Source organism: Glandiceps talaboti, chromosome 6 (genome assembly GCF_964340395.1).
Source record: "Glandiceps talaboti chromosome 6, keGlaTala1.1, whole genome shotgun sequence".
Taxonomy (NCBI): Eukaryota; Metazoa; Hemichordata; class Enteropneusta; family Spengelidae; genus Glandiceps; species Glandiceps talaboti.
Genome location: NC_135554.1, coordinates 27,950,592 through 27,973,169, shown reverse-complemented (window position 1 = coordinate 27,973,169; position 22,578 = coordinate 27,950,592). Strand labels below are relative to the sequence as shown.

At 37.4% G+C, this 22,578-nt stretch overlaps 2 protein-coding genes across 2 annotated transcripts in view; one reads left to right on the top strand and one right to left on the bottom strand.

Moving 5' to 3' along the window:
- The first annotated feature begins 485 nt into the window (after positions 1-485).
- Positions 486-3,621, top strand: LOC144436754 (uncharacterized). The gene is made up of 5 exons (XM_078125612.1): positions 486-587; positions 959-1,032; positions 1,666-1,911; positions 2,334-2,433; positions 3,013-3,621. The coding sequence occupies exons 3-5, from the start codon at positions 1,788-1,790 to the stop codon at positions 3,101-3,103; spliced, it is 315 nt and encodes a 104-aa protein (XP_077981738.1). The 5' UTR covers positions 486-587; positions 959-1,032; positions 1,666-1,787; the 3' UTR covers positions 3,104-3,621.
- A 398-nt stretch (positions 3,622-4,019) lies between these two features.
- LOC144436675 (uncharacterized) overlaps positions 4,020-22,578 on the bottom strand; it is a 19,507-nt gene continuing 948 nt past the window's right edge. Inside the window, exons 2-9 of the mRNA XM_078125519.1 lie at positions 12,692-13,004; positions 10,628-10,704; positions 10,082-10,270; positions 8,457-8,769; positions 6,463-6,542; positions 5,592-5,870; positions 4,921-5,023; positions 4,020-4,292 (exon numbers count right to left, since the gene is read on the bottom strand). Of these exons, the coding sequence (XP_077981645.1) occupies positions 4,208-4,292; positions 4,921-5,023; positions 5,592-5,870; positions 6,463-6,542; positions 8,457-8,769; positions 10,082-10,270; positions 10,628-10,704; positions 12,692-13,004 (1,439 nt within the window). The 3' untranslated portion in view covers positions 4,020-4,207. The remainder of the gene's footprint in view (positions 4,293-4,920; positions 5,024-5,591; positions 5,871-6,462; positions 6,543-8,456; positions 8,770-10,081; positions 10,271-10,627; positions 10,705-12,691; positions 13,005-22,578) is intronic.

Sequence of the window (22,578 nt, the reverse complement as noted above, 5' to 3'; positions counted from 1 at the left end):
GCAACTTTACATACTTTACATTGTTAAATCATCAATTTTCTGAATGCTTAGTTACAGAAGGGGCAAGGCATGAAATACTTCAAGAGTTGACAGGAAATATGCTTAGTTGCAGAAGGGGCAAGGCATGAAATATTTCTAGAGTTTACATGAAAGACATTGTATGCTTAGTTGCAGCAGGGGCAAAGTAAATATTTCCAGAGTTGCCAATCGCGCATAGTGTGAAGAATTTCCAGAGTGAACACGCTAAACATGACTAGTTATTGTTTAGTTACAGAGGGGACAAGGTATGCAGTATTTCCAGCGTGTAAATCAATGTCCGAAGCTGTTGCCTTGTGTAAAGAAAAAGGTGGGAGCCTCGCAATCATTCCAGACGCTGTGACTCATAACCACGTGGCTTCCCTCATTCACCAAGAGGGTCACAATGACGTCAATTTTTGGATTGACGTTCATGTTAGAAATTCAGAGGGACACTGGACGACAACTAATGGTGATCCTATACCTTACCAGAATTGGGCGGAAGGAGAACCAAATAACTATAGAGGACATGCAAGGTGTGGGGGATACCGATATTGCACAAAATTATCATGGTAAAATGTTACTTATTATCATCAATATAAAGAGAGACAGGTGGACCGGAGGGGCAGTTATTTAATGTACATGATAAGGATAGATAGATAGATAGATAGATAGATAGATAGATAGATAGATAGATAGATAGATAGATAGATAGATAGATAGATAGATAGATAGATAGATAGATAGATAGATAGATAGATAGATGGATGGATGGATGGATGGATGGATGGATGGATGGATGGATGGATGGATGGATGGATGGATGGATGGGCGGGCGGGCGGATATACATCTCTGAAGCTAGGCGTACTTCCATTTGGTTGATATACACCATATCATGTACATTAATAATTTTAATACGTGTTGTGTGCCATCTATATCTAGGTCAAAACGAGACAACTTTGAGTGGTACGACGAACCTTGCTGTCAACTTAATGGATATGTTTGTGAATTCCTAGGTACGATTATTTTATTAATAAATTCATAAAATATATTTGAAAAAAAACTAATTTGGATAATGATAATAATTGACATATTCTGCAATCTATTCACTTCACACCTTATTGTTTTACACTCAATAATTTAAAAAAAAAAATTTCCTATAGGAAAAATCTGGTGTGTGAATATTCCAAAGTAAAACAGATGGTTGATCGCTGGTAACAATTACATAATTTTGTATCTGGGCAAAACTAGTTTTCAGGCTATTACAATTTGCATGTGTAATTTACCCAGAGATGGGTTGGTGGTCGGCCGCGGGCGGATGGACGGACTGATTACATGCCACTTACACGTTCTATTCAATACGATCTCATAAAATAAGTCTATATTGTTTTGAACATCACAAAGACATGCGGCAAGGAAATGACCAATTTTGCAATCTGCTATTGTCTATAAGGGCCAGTCGCTGGTCTGCGTATGTAACCACTCGCTACCCACCGTGAGGGCGCGCACTCTATAAGCGGAAGCAACGCCTGCATCTTTCAGGCTACTAACATGTTACAATAACAGTTTGTTTCTCTTTGTCTTACACTACTTGATGTGAAAGTCGATATCACCGCTAATATTCAATACCTCTTTTCTTCTCACTACAGATCACACTACAACCACCGAGAAGGCCTATAACAATAAAACGACAATTAGTGCTGGAGTCGTAACAGCTACACATTCAGTAACAGAGACAACACAGCAGACAACCGAGCCTGTTACTACAACGATGCAGCAACGTAGAAAAATGTTGGCAATATCCCCAGCAACCGAGACCTCTTTGTCTAATAAAAGCAAACCGAATGCAAGACAGTACACAGATAATACTGAGAGTGACGTTACAAAGAGTTCCAGTATGTAGTATATTGAAGTTATATAAATACACAATGAACCCACAATAAACTAGCAATATATCGGAGACTTCTGGATACAATACCAAAAATAATGTGAAGATCTATGCCTTGTTTAAACAGAAAGAAAAAAACCTTGGAAACTATGACTTGTGTTTGTAGGTTATATTGGGACACAAAAGATTATGTCGTATTTTATGTTTACATAAAGCTAGAAATACATAACAGCTAGCATTTGACTCTTGAACCACTAAGTTACAGACTGTACCAATACAACGTCTTTCATGTTGATTACAAGTGCCTGATAGTCTTCTGTGTAAACTTAAATGAAGGATTGAACATCTCATGAACAATATAAAGTTACCCCGATGTATGATACTTGTCTCATGATGTGATCATGACTTGATCTATAATTTCATTTATAGGTGATCCTTTTATAATAATTCTGCTGATATTATCCGTGGTTAATTTTACCTTCCTGGTGTGTATCACTGCTTTCCTCTATGTCTGTGTATGGAAGAAACTGTAAGTATCGCTTTACCCCCCCATCGATCCCTGCCGGCGCATGTGCACACCAACATGTCTGTCTGTCTGTCTGTCTGTCTGTCTGTCTGTCTGTCTGTCCCTGTCTATGTCTGTCTGTCTGTCCGTCTGCCTGTCTGTCTGTCCGTCCGTCCGTCCGTGTTTATCTATGCGTTTGTGTCTGTGTCTTTGTGTGTGTGTGTGTGTGTGTGTGTGTGTGTGTGTGTGTGTGTGTGTGTGTGTGTGTGTGCTCGCGTTTAGGTATGCCTGTCCCTATCCCTTTTGTGACCACACCGAAATGTAAGTGTTCATAATGAGTTTAATTGAAAACCATCGCAGGGAAATACAGACTGATAAATCGGGCAAAGTCATAAGGGTGAGTAATGTATCAAAGCATCCTAAAATCAATTAGTGTCAGTTGTGTATCAAAGCATCCTACTGAGCTAGGATTTCTATACCCATATCATGTTGTACAGCCATATCATTTCCTACAGCCATATCATGTTGTACAGTCATATCATTTCCTACAGCCATATCATGTTTATCATAACGAAACTAAGAGTCATGTTTCCTCTTTCATAGGCCTCAGGCCATGGTTCGTGAACCTCGTTACCAAGATCTCGTCAACCAATCCAGTGGCAGTGATATGTTTCTCACAGATGTACAAAAGTGATTTCATTTGAAGTCTCAGAAGTCCAGTCACTATAGGTCATTATTTTCTCGCTGAAATTTACACCTTTTAGTCTAATTTTTTGTTATTTTATTTTACTTATTTTAATTCATGTTATATCTGCTTTTATTTGTTGGTGATTGTGCAAAGCTTAAGTAATTCCTCCAGGGATTAATACGTGTTGTATTAAATTGTTAGTCATTACAATTTACAAAGAGTTGTCTATGTACATATATTTTCTAAGTATTATTACTATTAGAAATACCGTGTTTTCGGAATTGCGTTTGCATTCAATTCTGGCAATCTTGGCTAAATGTCAAGAAATCACGTATAGGAGCATGGCGGTGGTGCTAATGATGATGATGTAATTGGACAATCATAATGACAGATTTATGATGGGTAACAGTTTGAACCACCTACAATTGAAGCTTCAGCAAGTTTAATATGACATGATGTGTTATTTAGTTTAGAAATATGATCGTATGATTTCATTGTTCTGTAAAAGTATAAATAAGAATAAAATGTCCAATAATCACTCTTCTTGGGGACTTGGATGTGAAATGTGATTCTAGCAAACCGAACTAGTGTGAGCTAATTATCAACTGTGGGCCACGAACGATCCTGATGTGTTAGAGAGTAGTGTGCGAGATTGTGTGGTATTTCGTAAATATAAATATCCACTTCAAAACAATTATTTCTTTGAACGACCCTTGTAGTTACTGGCTATTTTCGTCGCGTAGGATCCCAACATGCATATGTGTGAATGAGACAAGGTTAAGCCTTGCGCTTTGGGTGATTTTCATTAATTAACAAACAAACAAACAAACAAACAAACAAACAAACAAACAAACAAACAGAAACACACAATGAAAGTTTACATTTTTTAATCTAGAATCTACACATTCTGTACATTTTGCAAGTCAACGAGATTAAATATTCAACCGCGATGTACTAAGAATCACAAGTTGAACTATAATATTTTATTTCGACCACATTAAAGAATTTAGCTTCATAAACTCTCGATACAGCATCTATACAGCCTTAGATCCGAAATTGTCGATTCTTTGAGAAACATTCCTCAAATATTGAAGACAAAGGTGACGACACTTAAACGTTGGTACTGTTAATTTCTTCATGTAGACCTTTCTTGTCGAAATCTTGATAAAACGGTTCGCGAAGGCCATTAGGTTGTCTGTGTGTGAGAAACGGTAAACTCGGTTAGTAAGCTTACTTCGGTAATTGTAATAGACAACAGTTAACTTTATATGTAGTTTCTAGAAACTTTCAAAGGAGAACTTTGTGAAAGTATCAAGTAGACATGTATGAGAGAGACGAGGTATGTCCGAAACGTTCATTCAACTTATCTTAACGTGTAGCGATGAAAATAACATAAGCAGACTTTAGGTTTACCCGCACCAATATCATTATTTAATATTTTGATGTATTTTATGATATCTAAATGACTTGCAAAATAATAAATGTAAAACATGCGATATTGGCGTGCTTCTTTTCACACAATCCAAAGATAATAATCATTTGGGAATAGAGATATACAGTCAGATAGTATTGGAAGATAACAAACGACGCCTTAATTTTTTGTGAGTGTTTACACAATCGTGTTAGGCGCCATGTTATTTACAAAAAACATAAACATGGTTTAATTGGCAATCATTTAGAATCTTAACATATGTACATGTACATGATGTATGGTTGTGGCTTGAGGAATAAAAAACTTAAAATACGTGATTAGGCTTTTATCTGTTAAAAGTTCGACTGGTAAGATGTCGACATATTTAAGATGTCTTTATATAGACACTTACGTTTTCCGCCAAACATAAAAGTATTGGAATACGACAACAGCCAACAGGAGAAGAAGGTTGATAGATGATATTACCAACTCAAAGGTTACCATAACGTAGTTATCTAATGAGAAATACAATGCAACATGTTTAACCTGTGTACTTACACGCACATACACACACACATACATACATACATACATACATACATACATACATACATACATACACATACATACATACATACATACATACATACATACATGCATACATGCATACATACATACATACATACATACATACATACATACATGTACATACATACATACACATACACACATACATACATACATACATACATACATACATACATATATACATACATACATACATACATACATACATACATACATACATACATACATACATACTGACAGACAGACACATGTAGATACATACACTTAATTATGCAAATTTATCTGTGTATACGTGCGTGCGTGTTAAGCATTATTTAGTAGCTAAATCTGTACATTATTTTCTGTTATTTTGTGTGTGCAATTGTGAATCAAGAACGGACCTCAATAATTGTTTGTAGAAATGCGTCTATGAAAAAAGAATATAAAAAATGTTAGACAATATTTTGAAATCTGCATGTGTTAGAAATACAATCTGAGAAAACACACGTTATATACCTGAAGACTTTGCCTCAATAGGGGAATGTAACATGGAAGTCTTGGGTGCCTTGGCCCCGATAGATTCATCTTTAGACTTTGGAACTACATCAGAAGGAACGGATTTGGTCATAGTAGGAATTGGACCGTTAGTAGAGGTCGGGTTACTCTTCGATGACAAATGATTTTGAGTTGTTTGGATGTATTCAGTTTCTTCAGCCGATTGTGTGGTTGTTGTGATGTTACAGGTTATCCCCGGATTTTGTATACCTCCTCCAGCCGCAGTCACTATTTTGGTATCTATTTGATAAAATAGCCAGTATAAAAGGAAGGATCCCTGCATAGTATACATGAGATTGAGATCCCAACGTCCATTCTACCATCATATGCATTCAATTAAACATTCTCTATTGTCTGCATTCTCCAGACACGTTGACAGAAAATACAGATAAAATTAAATACACATAACTAACATACTCGTGTTTATTATATTGCTGACAATGGAATATATCATGCTAAAGGTTTATGAAGTATAAGTAGCGACAGGCTAGCATTTACAAACGTAACGTAAACAGTGAGAGTCAACAATGAGTTGGATTAATAACACTTGCACACTTCATTTGTCACAGCATGTTGGACTTGTATTACATTTCAGCGTTGGAAATCTTGTCAATTCATGTACTTGAAATGTCAGGAGGAACTTGTTAACTATTATAATTAGGTAAAGAGGCTATGAAACTGTTATGTGCAAACCATGACATGTCGTCTCTCTATTTCCAATATGCTGTGCCAAATGTTATTAATACAATTCATCTATTAGAACTTTCCCTGCACCTGTTTGTAATAACGTTTCTAAATATTTCGTGTCTTGATATTGGTCTGCTGGACTTACCGATAACGTCAAACTCACAAATGTAACCATAACGTTTGATACATATTGAATCTTTCCATCTATGCCTCTGTCTTTTTGGTCTGAAATTAAACATACAGTCAAACGAATCCTAAGTCTAAATTAAACATAGTCAAACGAATCCTAAATCTAAATTAAATCAAATTACCATACACCCATTCCTCGACACAATTTCTTTATATGTCCACAAATTTAACTTAAAATAACGATTCTAGGACAACTGCCCCCCGGACAACTGCCCCCCCCCCCCTGGACAACTGCCCCGGACAATTGCCCCCGAAGGACAACTGCCCCCGGACAATTGCCCCCGAAGGACAACTGCCCTCCGGACAATTGCCCCCTCCGGACAACTGCCCCCAGACAATTGCCCCCCGGACAACTGCCCCCGAAGGACAACTGCCCCCCCCCCCCCGACTACTGCCCCCGAACGAAAAAAAAGCTAGTATTACAGATGAGCGGGTTTGTCATTCATTAAAAAGTCACCGTCGGCAACTTACCGCCGCAATTTGCGTACATTATGCTCAATACATTCACATGTTTTACTCTATTGTTATCTGTGATAATTGTTACGTCATTCATAAATGTCGGCATGAAGATTTAACTTACTTAATATGTACCAACCAATGTTACATTCCACAACGTACCAACCAATGCTCTATTCCACTATGTACCAACCAATGGTCTATTCCACAAAGTACCAATGAACGCTCTATTCCACAATGTACCAAATCAACGCTCTATTCCACAATGTACCAAACAACGTTTCATACCACAACGTACTAACCAATGCTCTATTCCACTATGTACCAACCAATGCTCTATTCCACAATGTACCAATCAACGCTCTATGCCACAATGTACCAACCAATGCTCTATTCCACAATGTACCAATCCTCTATTCCACAATGTACCACCCAACGCTCTATTCCACAAAGTACCAATCAACGCTCTATTCCACAATGTACCAACCAATGCTCTATTCCACTATGTACCAACCAATGCTCTATTCCACTATGTACCAACCAATGTTCTATTCCACAATGTACCAATCAATGCTCTATTCCACAATGTACCAACCAATGCTCTATTCCACTATGTACCAACCAATGTTCTATTCCACAATGTACTAACCAATGCTCTATTCCACAATGTACCAATCAATGCTCTATTCATATATTTCAATCATCAGTTATTGTATTTCCTTGTTGGCTGTAGAGGTAGAATACCCCTGAAAAAATCATTTAAGATCTCTCCATGCAGCTTGCCATATCAATCCTTGTTCCTGGTACTTTTGAAATATTGAAATGTATTTGAAAGCTCGTCGTCTTGTTTTGAAGAAATCAACAACAGCTTATTTTCCCATTGAGTTAGCATTTCGCGGCCTTATTTTTCATTGATTGATTGATTGATTGATTGATTGATTGATTGATTGATTGATTGATTGATTGATTGATTGATTGATTGATTGATTGATTGATTGATTGATTGATTGATTGATTGATTGATTGATTGATTGATTGATTGATTGATTGATCGATCGATCGATCGATCGATCGATCGATCGGTCGGTCGGTCGGTCGGTCGGTCGGTCGGTCGGTCGGTCGGTCGGTCGGTCGGTCGGTCGGTCGGTCGGTCGGTCGGTCGGTCGGTCGGTCGGTCGGTCGGTCGGTCGGTCGGTCGGTCGGTCGGTCGGTCGGTCGATCGATCGATCGATCGATCGATCGATCGATCGATTGATTGACCGGTCGATAAGATTGGTTGCTTTCATCATTTGGCAAAATACATTCCGTACATGACGAAATCAATTACATTATTACTAGGAAGATATGGTTAACCAAACAATGATATAACGCTGAATACCTTGTAGTTGGCAAAGTTATAACAACAAGGGCTATATAGCTTGTGTCTACTGTGATACACTGTGTAAACAAATATTTTTTATTTATACATGTTTTAACGAAATAGATAACACTAACCCCATTAATGCACAGTCTTCAATACCTCGACATCTTGTATTGGAATACGCTGCGTTGTCAGGCTGTCCGCTTGCCCAGTTAAAGTATGTTTGGCGATCTCCGTTTGATGTTATCCATTGTCCTTCTTCGACGACATCATGAGCATTAAACCATAAATTCAAATGTCCAAAACCATTCATAGTTTTAAGTAGTTCCAATTCGTGTTGTGTCTTGTTGTCCGGAATACTAGCAAGTCTACCTCCCAGATCATCGCAGGCAGCAATGGCATCGTACCATGTTGCACATGCTGGCAAAATTTCATATCGCTTTGAGACTGAAAAGTACAATAGCAGGACATCTGTATTATGCCATGGTAAAGCTTGAGTCGATTTAGGTAACCACTGTTGAATTGGTTGAGAAGAGTTAAATGCACGTGCGTTTATGATATATATGAAATGATGTCAATGATTGACGACAAGCTGATAGGTATAGTGGTTGTGCATGGTGTACAAGAGGGTTGTTATTGCTATAACATTGTTTTTGGTGGTGATGATGATGATGGTGGTGGTGGTGGTGGTGGTGGTGGTGGGGAATGATGATGATGATGATGATGATGATGATGGTGGTGGTGGTGGTGGTGGTGGTTGTGGTAGTGGTGATTGATGATGGTGGTTGTGGTGGTGGTGGTGGTGGTTGTGGTAGTGATTGATGATGATGGTGGTGGTGGTGGTGGTAGTGCTCGTGGTGATAGGTGGTGGTAGTGATTGATGATGATGGTGGTGGTGGTGGTGGTTATGTCATATATACTTATGGTAGGATCAGATTTAATGTAATCTAGATATTCTACGTCTTATAAGACGTCTGGATAACTTCTGACGTCCGGATGACTTTGGTATCACATGTATGTTTCTGTACAACAAGAAAGCACACAGGCTACTTGATGTTTCTGGTGTCTAAACGACTTTGGTATTGATTCCTGAGGGGGCTGGGTCGTCGACCTGGCAAACGCTTTCTCTACTCAGCCTGTGAACTCAGTATTATCTATTTCAGTATTTTCAAGGATACCACACGCAAAAGCTGATTGGTTGAATAAGTCACATGACGTCTACGTTATGTTGATTGAGTCACGTGATGCTTATATTATGAAATTGTGTCAAATTACCTGGATGCGATTTTATTTAATAGTTGGTACAGATATGAGACCTTTGTATGAATAACCGAAAACGTCACAACAGGTTATATGCTATTTTGATGTGGTGTTTTCCTTATGGTTCATGAGGTGTCACCAAAAGTATTGAAATTGGTGAAGCCGAGCTCGCAGGCTGGGTGGAAAGAACTTTTTTCAGCCCGAACCTGAGGTCAACCACCTAATCCTCCTACAGAGTCTATATTTATCAGTACTACGATGTGATACATACCACAGAATCTAGATTTGGTACTACCTTTATCAGTACTACGATGTGATACATACCTCTACAGAGTGTAGATTTGGTACTACCTTTATCAGTACTACGATGTGATACATACCAGTACAGAGTCTTGATTTGGCACTACATTTTCAGTACTACGATTGATGTGATACACATCTCTACAGAGTCTTGATAGATTTGTCTCTAAATTTATCCGGGCTACAATGCGATACATACCTGATTTTTCTGCTGTCTGCGTGGTTTTGGTGCTCTCCATATTACGTGGTATCACATACTGGATTGCAGCTACAGTAGATGTTCTTGTCGTTGGCGATATAAATTGACGTCCGATTGTTGATGTAGAGACATTTCTTTCTTCCGATGACACATGGGCTGCCTCTGTAGTTTTCAAGTTGTCGCCATTTACTGTAAATACGTAGTCCAACGAATTCATCAACAGCTCAGAATATTGTCAAAAATGTCGCTTTTCTGTAACATTTTCTGTCTCTCAAAAAAACAAAGCTAGTTCTGCTATCGGCCTTTCTACTCATAAAACGCATTTCTGGAAATGATTGACATGTGAGTCAACATCTTGCAATAAAATTTCGAGTCCATGTATTGTTTATTTTCTTATAGGTTATCCGGTTAACTCTATCTTTGAACATTTCATGTTCTTTCCAGCAAAGCTTTCCTAACTATTTTCTTTTTTGACAAATACATTATAATTACATGTACTTAATTATATATAATTGACATACTCGAATGGCCATCGCTCATACTCACAATTATCGTCGAATTCGCAAATGTAGCCGAAACGTTTCAAGCAAATAGCATCGTTCCACTTATATTGGTGACTTGGCCTGTGAATAGAAAGAACAGCAATGTCACAATACTTTTTGTGACTGGACCCATATAAATAAACATTGAAGTCTTGGGAAAATTACGATATCTGAGTAGATTCGACTACAGATACACATCCATCGAATAATAATTAGACCTACTAACGAACGTTGGGGATGTGACACAACAAAACTGGTAATACCCGGGCCGCATGAAACCTTACGTACTCTACGTCAAGCTTAGGCTTATAACCTAGCAATAAACTTTCCTGCCAAAAAGTATATACACGGTGATTAACCCAAATCCTGCACCTTAATCCCACTTTGAGTTAATCGTCTAAGAAGCAATCTCAGACTGGTAAATACAACTTTTTTAATCCGTCTTAAGACTGAGGTTGATCGCGTCGATGTAAAATATCATCTTAACATGGTAGCAGGTCTGTGTTCCTACTTATGGAGAGTGCTTTGACATACGTATAATTATACTCATGGATGTATTAGGGGCATGGCATTTTAAATGACGGGGGGGGGGCGATGTTTTTGGTGGGGGTCATTTTGGAAAACTTGGCACCACTTGAAGTGAGGGGGCCGGGGGTCACGTTGGAAAACGACAAGATAAGTGTCATTTGGTGCCTTGAAATGAACAGTTACTGTAATTTGTCAAAAGTTACAGGAAGGAGTATCCCACCTCCCATACCCGCCCCATCTGTATTTTCCACACATGCAGTGCTACATATAGCATGCACTATTTCTCAAACAAGAAACTTAAACATTTAGTATTTGGGTATATAGCAAATACTATAGTTGTGCTTTTGGTTAGAGTTAGGGTTAGCTTTCATTTTCGGGTATATATTTACGACAGTTTTAACTGGTGATTTAACTGGCCATTTGTGTTTTAAGCAATTTGACACTCTCAAGATAAAGACTTGTTCTAAATGAAATTGTAGAAGCATTATGGTATTGGCTACATCTTAATGTGTTAACGGAAGCCATAAAAAATGGCGTAGAATTGGTATTTATTTAATACACAGCAGACTGTTGTGTTTGATTCTGCATATTTTTGTTACATCATGTTTTACTGCAGTCTGCAGAGTATAATACCACAAAACATGTATATCATGTACCATAGGTAGCATTTTCAAAAGTTAGTTTATTTTCGTTTCTCTGTCAACATTTGTTACATTTGTAAAGACTAATTTTTACAGAAAAAGTTGTATTAACTACAAGTAATTATAGTCTCCCGTGGATTTATGGATTTATGCTGTGTACTGAGATACCATGACGAAATTACATCTTCCATAGAATCTAGATAACCATGTACAAAGAAAACAAAAATACCAAAGTAATGTATCCCCTTAATAAATAACATCATTCAGTTATATTCATATAGTCACATCACTATAGTAAGACCTATAAATGATGTGTTAAAATATCATACAGGGGTGTGTGTGGTGGGGGGGGGGTCATTTTGGAAAATGTGGTCTTTACTGTGGGGTCACTTTGGTCAACGGAACTGGAGGGTCGGTGTAAGAAAACCCATGTTCAACTCAACCCCACCCCCACCAGTTAAATATGCCCAGCCCCTTAGGGTCTACATCCATACTTATACACCTATTAGAGAAGTTGCAATTTTAAGTACAATTTGTTCATGAAAATCAATTCTTACGTCTGTCCTGAAGCCCTGTGTGATAATTGATACACGGGCTCAATACCATTACTCATATACCTGGCTTAGTTAAACTATATGCATATTTCCACACCTGTCAATTTGACAGGCTAAGCTTATAAAGCGTATACTTATATATCTGTTTCGTTTTGTTTTGTAATTGAAGGAAGTCTTTAACAGTTGTTAAAGTCTGTAGAACAGCATTTGAACCAAGTACGAAAATGTTTTCGAGATCATCATTGTAATGTGTCTGACAGAGTTCAAAGGTCCATACAATAATGGCTCTCGTTAGTACTTGACATTTAGTGGATAGAGGCTCATAGAGGGCATATTCATATTTACCACATAACAGCACAGTCTTCTACACCTCCGCACCCGGAAGTGCTATGAGGATCGTTGTCTGGTTCATTATCATCCCAATTGTGATAGGTCAACGGGTCACCAGTATGACTTGTCCAGTATCCCTCCGCTGACAAATCATGCGCACTTATCCAGAAACCCCAATGGGTTATCCCTCGGTTGGTTATGAATAATTGTACTTGTCTATCCACGGATTCATCGCCTATGATGGCAAGTTGACCGCCCTTGTTTCGACAACTTGCGATCGCGCCATGCCACGTCTCACATCCGATGAATGCCTCGTACCGTTTATTACCTACAGGTTAATGGAAAAGCCAATGCTTGTTTATTTAGTCAACATACAGGGTGGATTACGGTGGCCCACAGGTGACAGACGAAAACTAAATTTGTGCTATAAATAATTGATTTTTGAGGGCAAAATATTTAATAAAAGGATAACACTTTTATTTCATATGACAAAACATTAATTTCTTGGGTCAATATAGAAATTTAGTTTTCGTCTGTCCCCTGTGGGCCGCCGTAGTGGATATTCAACCAACTGAAACGAAATAAGAGGGGCAGAAAAGAAAGAACAGAATTCTGTATCACAGTATATATGCTCGCTGCAAAGTTAGAGAATTGAAATGTTCCTGACCGGAACTACGTGTCAATCTTCCAGCCGACCGCTCTGATAACTGAACAATTAGTGCAAGTCAACAAAGCATGAAAGTAGATATTTCTTCCTATATATGCCGTGAAAACTTGAAACTTTGTATAATAGATATTAAGTAAATAATTAGAACTATCAATGTTACATGTAAGGTGTTAGGTTTTATTACAACCCGTGAACAACACTAATGCGTGCGAGCTAAGGAGAGATTTCATGCAGACAAAATCAGGTAAAAACAACAATACAACTTATACAAACAAACCAGGGGGTATCTTTACTGTAGATAAACTCAGTCCAGCGAAAAAAAATACAATGATAAAAAATAATACCCTGGGAAAAGTAATATTCAATAACATAAATTGTGTGTTGATGTCACTTTCTTTAATACTACCTCTGGTGATATTGTCTAGTAATAGGGTTACAGTATACTGTTATTATCCTGTTATTGCGAATGGGACAAATATATATATATATATATATATATATATATATATATATATATATATATATATATATATATATATAACTCGGTGAGTATCAATCTGCTATAAGACAGTGCTCTATACCGCAGTGGCAGAGCGTAATAGTTTTGGTAGTACTGGAACTCTTTCTTGGGTGTAACTCGGAGTTTCACGCATATTGCGATCATCAGACAGTGTCTGATGATCGCAATATGCGTGAAACTCCGAGTTACACCCAAGAAAGAGTTCCAGTACTACCAAAACTATATATATATATATATATATATATATATATATATATATATATATATATATATATATATATATATATATATATATATATATATATATATATATATATATATATATATATATATAAACAATATATTCGGTGCAATGGAGTTGGTATGAGAAAGAGTCTCCATTTTTGTTTGTGGTATAACAACAGTTTGGGTTTGGAGGTGCCACAGGAGCCCCAGTGTCATTTCACAGACACCCCCACCCCATGTCTCTGCATTACATGTCATTGATAGACTTCTAGCAATGGATTAGCTATAGCAGTCACTTTGACTGTCTTTGAAGTTAACAAACATGTATTCACATGGTACCTGTATTGACAAAAGATATAACAAACATATCAAATTTCATAAAGAGACAAACATTTTCACTGAAAAATGACTTGAAAGTCTGAACTCAAAATCCAAATCTGACACTTTTATCCATATGTGCGTCACGTGTGACATACATTAGTAAGTGATAGATGGTATGTTACCATTCTGACTTGAATTATTGATATTTTACTTTCGTGACGTTAAAACTCATATCGAGTACGTGCGTACCTGTAAAATCATTGTTTTGAATACTGAATATATTTCATACGAATACATGTTTAGGTGAAAAAGTGCACGTATATTTTAGACAGCGGGGCCTTGAATATGATTAATCGGAGATATACATTCTTTACATTTTGATGTGATTTGGGAGGCGACCCCCTGTAAGAACTTATAAAACATGGTGTAAGCATGCATTCAGTGAGTAACATTAAGTTGCATAAGGCCAAATAAAAAAAAGCTGTTTGGTTCTGGTTAACCGGCCCCCACCTAGTTTTGCACGCCAGCCCTAAACTTTTCTTTACGTATTCGAGAAAAATAATAATAAAAATCGCGCAAGAAATAGTGGATGCGGAAACTGACATCAACTTAAAAAGACAATATAAAACTATTCTTCCAATCTGTAATGGCTGTACATTTGATAGAAATAAACAAGACAGAGACCATTTGGAAAACAGTGGAAAACCTGAACTAGACACTCACACATGAAAAAAATAAAATGAATTAAAAATCTACCTACCCCACCTATTTTATAATTTAATGTAATTGGAACTACACATATTTTTTACGCCTAAGCAAAATTTCAGGTAAAATTTGCAAGTGTGTGTTTGGAACAAAAGTTCAATTTGATACTAAGTTGCGTAAGTTTTTGAAAATGTTATACATTCACTTATTGGTTCGATATGTAGGAAACAATGTAGGAAATGTACTCCTCAAACTATTGTTTTGTTTTTCTCAGTTTCAATCGTTCAACAACCTGATTGATACTACATGTCTTTATGGCATCTAACTTGTCATACGTGTTTATTTGTTCTTCAGTGGTTCTTACAATGTAACATGTATGTTTTTCCTCACGCTGCACTGTAAGTTACCCTTTCGAGTTCACGTCATACATTCACATAAACATCCTCAGTTGCAACTTTTGCCTAATCATTACCCCAATAAAATAATTTGGAAAGTCATTGTAGCTGTAATCAAATGTCTCTCTTCAAAAATAATGACAATCTCAGGATCTCAGGGGCAATAAACATACCTCGCTTTTTTTCTCAATCTCATGTGGATAATTATGAAGCTAGAGCTTTATAGCGTTTATAGGATATTAATTCTACAGAACAATACTACACAGGGATCAGTCACTAAACAACCACAATTGTCCATGTTTTACTTTCACTTTACTTTATAATAAGTCATTTACTTTATTTTGCTACAAGTGTAAGACGCAATACATAACTTATAAAATTGTTCTTTCAAAATTCCAAACATACCACTGTCCCATCGTTTTGACACACATACTACTGTCCCATCATTTTGACATACATACTAGTCATTGTCCCATCGCTTGACATATATACCACTGTCCCACCGTTTTGACATACATACTACTGTCCCATCGCTTTGATATACATATTGTGTTTTGAAGAGTGTGAAACTCAATGTTCGGTTATTATATTAATTCTATTTAGCGAAATCTGCTTGACAGGCACTCCATGACAGACTCTCCATGACAGACTCTCCATGACAGACTATGACATGACAGACTCTCCATGACAGACTATGACATGACAGACTCTCCATGACAGACTCTCTATGACAGACTCTCCATGACAGACTATGACATGACAGACTCTCCATGACAGACTCTCCATGACAGACTATGACATGACAGACTCTCCATGACAGACTCTCCATGACAGACTATGACATGACAGACTCTCCATGACAGACTCTCCATGACAGACTATGACATGACAGACTCTCCATGACAGACTCTCTATGACAGACTCTCCATGACAGACTATGACATGACAGACTATGACATGACAGACTCTCCATGACAGACTCTCTATGACAGACTCTCTATGACAGACTCTCCATGACAGACTATGACATGACAGACTATGACATGACAGACTCTCCATGACAGACTCTCTATGACAGACTCTCCATGACAGACTATGACATGACAGACTCTCCATGACAGACTCTCCATGACAGACTCTCCATGACAGACTATGACATGACAGACTCTCCATAACAGACTATGACATGACAGACTCTCCATGACAGACTCTCTATGACAGACTATGACATGACAGACTATGACATGACAGACTATGACATGACAGACTCTCTATGACAGACTCTCTATGACAGACTCTCTATGACAGACTATGACATGACAGACTATGACATGACAGACTATGACATGACAGACTATGACATGACAGACTCTCCATGACAGACTCTCCATGACAGACTATGACATGACAGACTCTCCATGACAGACTCTCTATGACAGACTCTCCATGACAGACTATGACATGACAGACTCTCCATGACAGACTCTCTATGACAGACTCTCCATAACAGACTATGACATGACAGACTCTCCATGACAGACTATGACATGACAGACTCTCCATGACAGACTATGACATGACAGACTCTCCATGACAGACTCTCCATGACAGACTATGACATGACAGACTCTCCATAACAGACTATGACATGACAGACTCTCCATGACAGACTATGACATGACAGACTCTCCATGACAGACTATGACATGACAGACTCTCCATGACAGACTCTCCATGACAGACTATGACATGACAGACTCTCCATAACAGACTATGACATGACAGACTCTCCATGACAGACTCTCTATGACAGACTATGACATGACAGACTCTCCATGACAGACTATGACATGACAGACTCTCCATGACAGACTCTCCATGACAGACTATGACATGACAGACTCTCCATAACAGACTATGACATGACAGACTCTCCATGACAGACTCTCCATGACAGACTATGACATGACAGACTCTCCATAACAGACTATGACATGACAGACTCTCCATGACAGACTCTCCGTGCCAGACTCTCCATGACAGAATCTCAATGACAGACTATGGCAGAATGACAGACTCTTCATGACAGACTTTCTATGACAGACTCTCCATGACAGACTCTCCATGACAGACTGTGACAGACTCTCCATGACAGACACTCCGTGACAGACTCTTCATGATAAACTCTTCATGATGGACTCTCTATGACAGACTATGACATCTCCATGACAGACTCTCCATGATAGACTATGACAGTCTCCATGACAGACTCTCAGCATTAGACTCTCCATGATACCTCCACGACAGATCTAGACTCTCCATGACAGACTCTCTATGACAGACTCTCCATGACAGACTATGACATGACAGACTATGACATGACAGACTCTCCATAACAGACTCTCCATAACAGACTCTCCATGACAGACTCTCCATGACAGACTATGACATGACATACTCTCCATAACAGACTCTCCATAACAGACTCTCCATGACAGACTCTCTATGACACACTCTCCATGACAGACTCTCTATGATAGACTCTCTATGATATAGTCTTCATGACAGACTCTCCCTAACAGACTCTCCAGGACAGACTCTCTATGACAGACTCCCATGATAGACTCTCCAACCCAACATGGGTGATCATTATTTTAGCAGGAAATATTTTGAATATTTGAGGTTTCAGACTATTAAATCTTTTATTTCAACCGGTACTAGCTGTAACTGGGACATTTTTCTACACCAAGCAATCAATCATGTATTAGCAAATGAAATGTTCAAATACTTATAAATGTACAATGTACCTGTACTTAGTGATCGATTTTATATATAGCTAATGTAGTGACAGGTTAACATCTTGAGCGAAAGCTTGGTCTTGAAGTCACACCCATACTTTGTTTGACTTGCCTTGAAATTTTATAGAATTATGGTAAATGTTGAATATCGAGGCACAAACTATGGGCCATACACTTTTCACGTATTGTTTATGATTGCAATAATCAATATCAAGGCAAAAACTATGGGTTTCAGTCACGTATTATTCATCTGCGTGTCTCGTGAATGAGAACGTGTTCTGGTCAATGCACGCACTCATTTTAGGGTCCGTGCCTTCAATTCACACTGTGGTATATTATAGGGCTATACACACAAGTTTTACCTATAGATAATTCAATACAATACACCCCAGGGTGTATAATGTTGAGATTAAGTCATTATATCTAATAAAATAATGTTAAAACAATGGTACAGTTGAAGCTAGTGCAGTTTCCGGCGATATTTGCAAAGTTACATTAGACAATAGTCACTGTTGAATCGGAGAGATGTGTTTTTAATATCCAAGTTGACAATATCAACATATCAATGTTCCTATATACTTGTTGATATATCACGGTTACCATTTATCTAGACACACGAGCTCAGAGAACAGATGTCCTGCTTGTTTTCAAGGATCAAATTATTTATTCTAAAAAAAATGAAGAACATTAAATACTTGTAAAAATAATGAGTGACCTAAATGTGCCAATTTTTCCTTATCCAATCATCTTTCCATTGTGTTGCACTTATAGTATGCAATGGAAGACAGATGTTTGTAATATGATGGGATGTCGTTAGCGTTATGATCGAGTAGCATATGTTAGTTCTGTCTGACCTTAACAGTCTTGGGTGCCAGTTTTAGATACATTGCACGGTGAAAGCAAACGTTAACGGAAATTATGCTACTTTTAAAAAATGGTGAAAAATCTATGGCACGTAAAACCATTGTGTTGAAGATCATCAAAGATGTTTATGATATGCTTGTTAGTTTTTATCCCCTTTTATAAACAGACGCTGTCGAAACTTGGCGTGCATTTTCATCGGTGCTTAAATTGCTCACGGCTAAAAAAATCGGGAATCTTATGTGATGAACGTTGTCATCGTACTGAGTCGATAAATAAAGTCGTTGAAAACAACTAAGAAAAACACTATTATATTAGTTACTATTATTAGTTAGCGAAATGACCATTTATTTATTTCTAACGTTTTGTTGTAAACCGTCCATTTCTTAAAAATGTATCTGTGTACACTCGTCGTTGACACCGCGGTCAATAGTTCAATTAATGTATGATAGAAAAATAATTCTTTTAGTTTTGGGTCGGGGTTAAACTATTTTAGTTCTCATCCGACAAAATTGATTTTACTTTTAATGAAATCTGTTTTGTACTCCTTAATATAAATAATAGAAAAAATGTCAAATTGAAAAAATGTCTAATTTTCGCTACTAAATGCATGGCATTGAAATATATTAAATAGTTATTTTTTCCTCACTACATACTGAGTTTGTATTCATAGCACTACATACTACTACATACTGAGTTTGTATTCATAGCACTACATACTACTACATACTGAGTTTGTATTCATAGCACTACATACTACTACATACTGAGTTTGTATTCATAGCACTACATACTACTACATACTGAGTTTGTATTCATAGCACTACATACTACTACATATTGAGTTTGTATTCATAGCACTACATACTACTACATACTGAGTTTGTATCCATAGCACTACATACTACTACATACTGAGTTTGTATTCATAGCACTACATACTACTACATACTGAGTTTGTATTCATAGCACTACATACTACTACATACTGAGTTTGTATTCATAGCACTACATACTATACATACTGAGTTTGTATTCATAGCACTACATACTACTACATACTGAGTTTGTATCCATAGCACTACATACTACTACATACTGAGTTTGTATTCATAGCACTACATACTACTACATACTGAGTTTGTATCCATAGCACTACATACTACTACATACTGAGTTTGTATCCATAGCACTACATACTACTACATACTGAGTTTGTATTCATAGCACTACATACTATACATACTGAGTTTGTATTCATAGCACTACATACTACTACATACTAAGTTTGTATTCATAGCACTACATACTACTACATACTGAGTTTGTATTCATAGCACTACATACTACTACATACTGAGTTTGTATCCATAGCACTACATACTACTACATACTGAGTTTGTATTCATAGCACTACATACTACTACATACTGAGTTTGTATTCATAGCACTACATACTGCTTTGAAATTGATTGTGCGGTCTGAAGCAATTGTCAATTTTGGCCAATTAAGTTAAAAGGAGGTGGGGAGGGGTAGGGTCTGAGACCAGCTAAATGAATTTTATTCTTCATCGATTTATTGATCTCGTCCCTAATTTGCAATTGTTTTATAACCCAATGATTAAACCCATGTGTTGTCAAATACTAGTACTTGTGATTTTTTTTATCTTACAGTAGCCACACTGTATTATCACAGCTGTCAATAAACCATCCTATGTGTGTGATACTTGTACGATATGTCAGTACTGGTTTTCATCAATGTTAACCCGTTCTTAAACTTTGCCATGTCAAACACACAATGAGATAAAGATCAAATCACACACAGGGAGATAAAGTTCATATAAGATGGCAGTTTTTCATAATCTAGTTGATAAACAACGATACATGTGTTTAGTCTTCTACGTTCAACATTTAACACGGAAAACGTTATGGTTATCACGTGCAGGAATTTGACATCAAAACTTTGGAAAAAAATCATAACTTTTGGGAGATGGGTTTGATTATGATAATGATGTCTGCAAAGAAATACGTGGAAAATAGTGAGATCGCAAGTGATCTGGCTGCCTCTTATATATAACACACATACATGGAGAAGTGCACAGTTGGATGGGGGGGGGGGGGGCAGCATTTTTGTCGGCCACCACCACAACAACAATTTCCTTCCAAATGCAAACACAAAGCAATTTTTTGCCTAGTAGAGGTACAATCATTTTGCCAAGTAGAGGTAAAGTCATTTTTTGCCTCGTAGAGGTACGGTCATGTTATGCCCAGTAGAGGTACGGTCATTTTATGCCCAGTAGAGGTGCAGTCATGTTTTGCCTAGTAGAGGTACGGTCATTTTTTGCCTAGTAGAGTTACAGTCATTTTTTGCGTAGTAGAGTTACACTCATTTTGCCTAGTAGAGTTACAGTCATTTTATGCCTAGTAGAGTTACAGTCATTTTATGCCTAGTAGATAGAGATAGTCATTTTTTGCCTAGTAGAGGTACAGTTTGTTATGCCTAGTAGAGGTACGATCATTTTATGCCAAGTAGAGTTACAGTTATTTTTTGCCTAGTAGAGGTACAGTTATTTTTTTGCCTAGTAGAGATACAGTTATTTTTTGCCCAGTAGAGGTACAGTCATTTTTTTGCCTAGTAGAGGTGCGGTCATTTTTTGCCAAGTAGAGTTACAGTTATTTTTTGCCTAGTAGAGGTACGGTCATTTTTTGCCTAGTAGAGGTACATTCATTTTTTTTGCCTAGTAGAGGTACATGTACATTCATTTTTTGCTTAGCAGAGGTTCAGTAGGTTTTTGGCCAAGTAGAGTTACAGTCATTTTTTTGCCTAGTAGAGGTACAGTCATTTTTTGCCTAGTAGAGGTACGGTCATTTTTTGCCAAGTAGAGGTACGGTCATTTGTTGAAATATTTCTTTTAAATTTGACCATAGTGCTCGCACAGTGTTGTGTCGCATAGGAAATTACTGACAACCTAAACTGGTACCAGCCTCTTAGGAGATTCATAATCTTCAATTGTTTTGAATTTGATATTCATTTTTAGATTTGTAAAGGGAAATGTCCTCAACTTTTGTGTAATTTTTTCCCAGTTACTACTCCCAAATGTGTTACTCTTAAAATTAATTTAAGTCTCAGAATGGCAGACATAACAAATTCAACTTATTTCTAAAGTAGCAGATAAATGATTGCGGGTTATTTCTAAATTAGGGGGTAAAAATTTGAAATAGAGGTACCGAGAATTGAATGGAAGTAGAAGGGGGCCAAGAGGGCTTGTGTACAGGAGGAGGTTCCTCCTCCCGTCTATGGAGGACTGAAAGAGTGCTATGTGGTCAACACGTCCGTCGAGGTGATAACAATACCCTCTCCTGATCATTGAAATTTGAGAGAGAAAACTGGAATCGAGGAAGATTCTCAAA

Coding starts and splice junctions, on each gene's coding strand:
- LOC144436754 (XM_078125612.1), top strand. CDS start 1,788: ATGCAGCAACGTAGAAAAATGTTGGCAATATCCCCAGCAACCGAGACC. Junction 1,912..2,333: donor TGACGTTACAAAGAGTTCCA/GTATGTAGTATA, acceptor TTTCATTTATAG/GTGATCCTTTTATAATAATT. Junction 2,434..3,012: donor GTCTGTGTATGGAAGAAACT/GTAAGTATCGCT, acceptor CCTCTTTCATAG/GCCTCAGGCCATGGTTCGTG.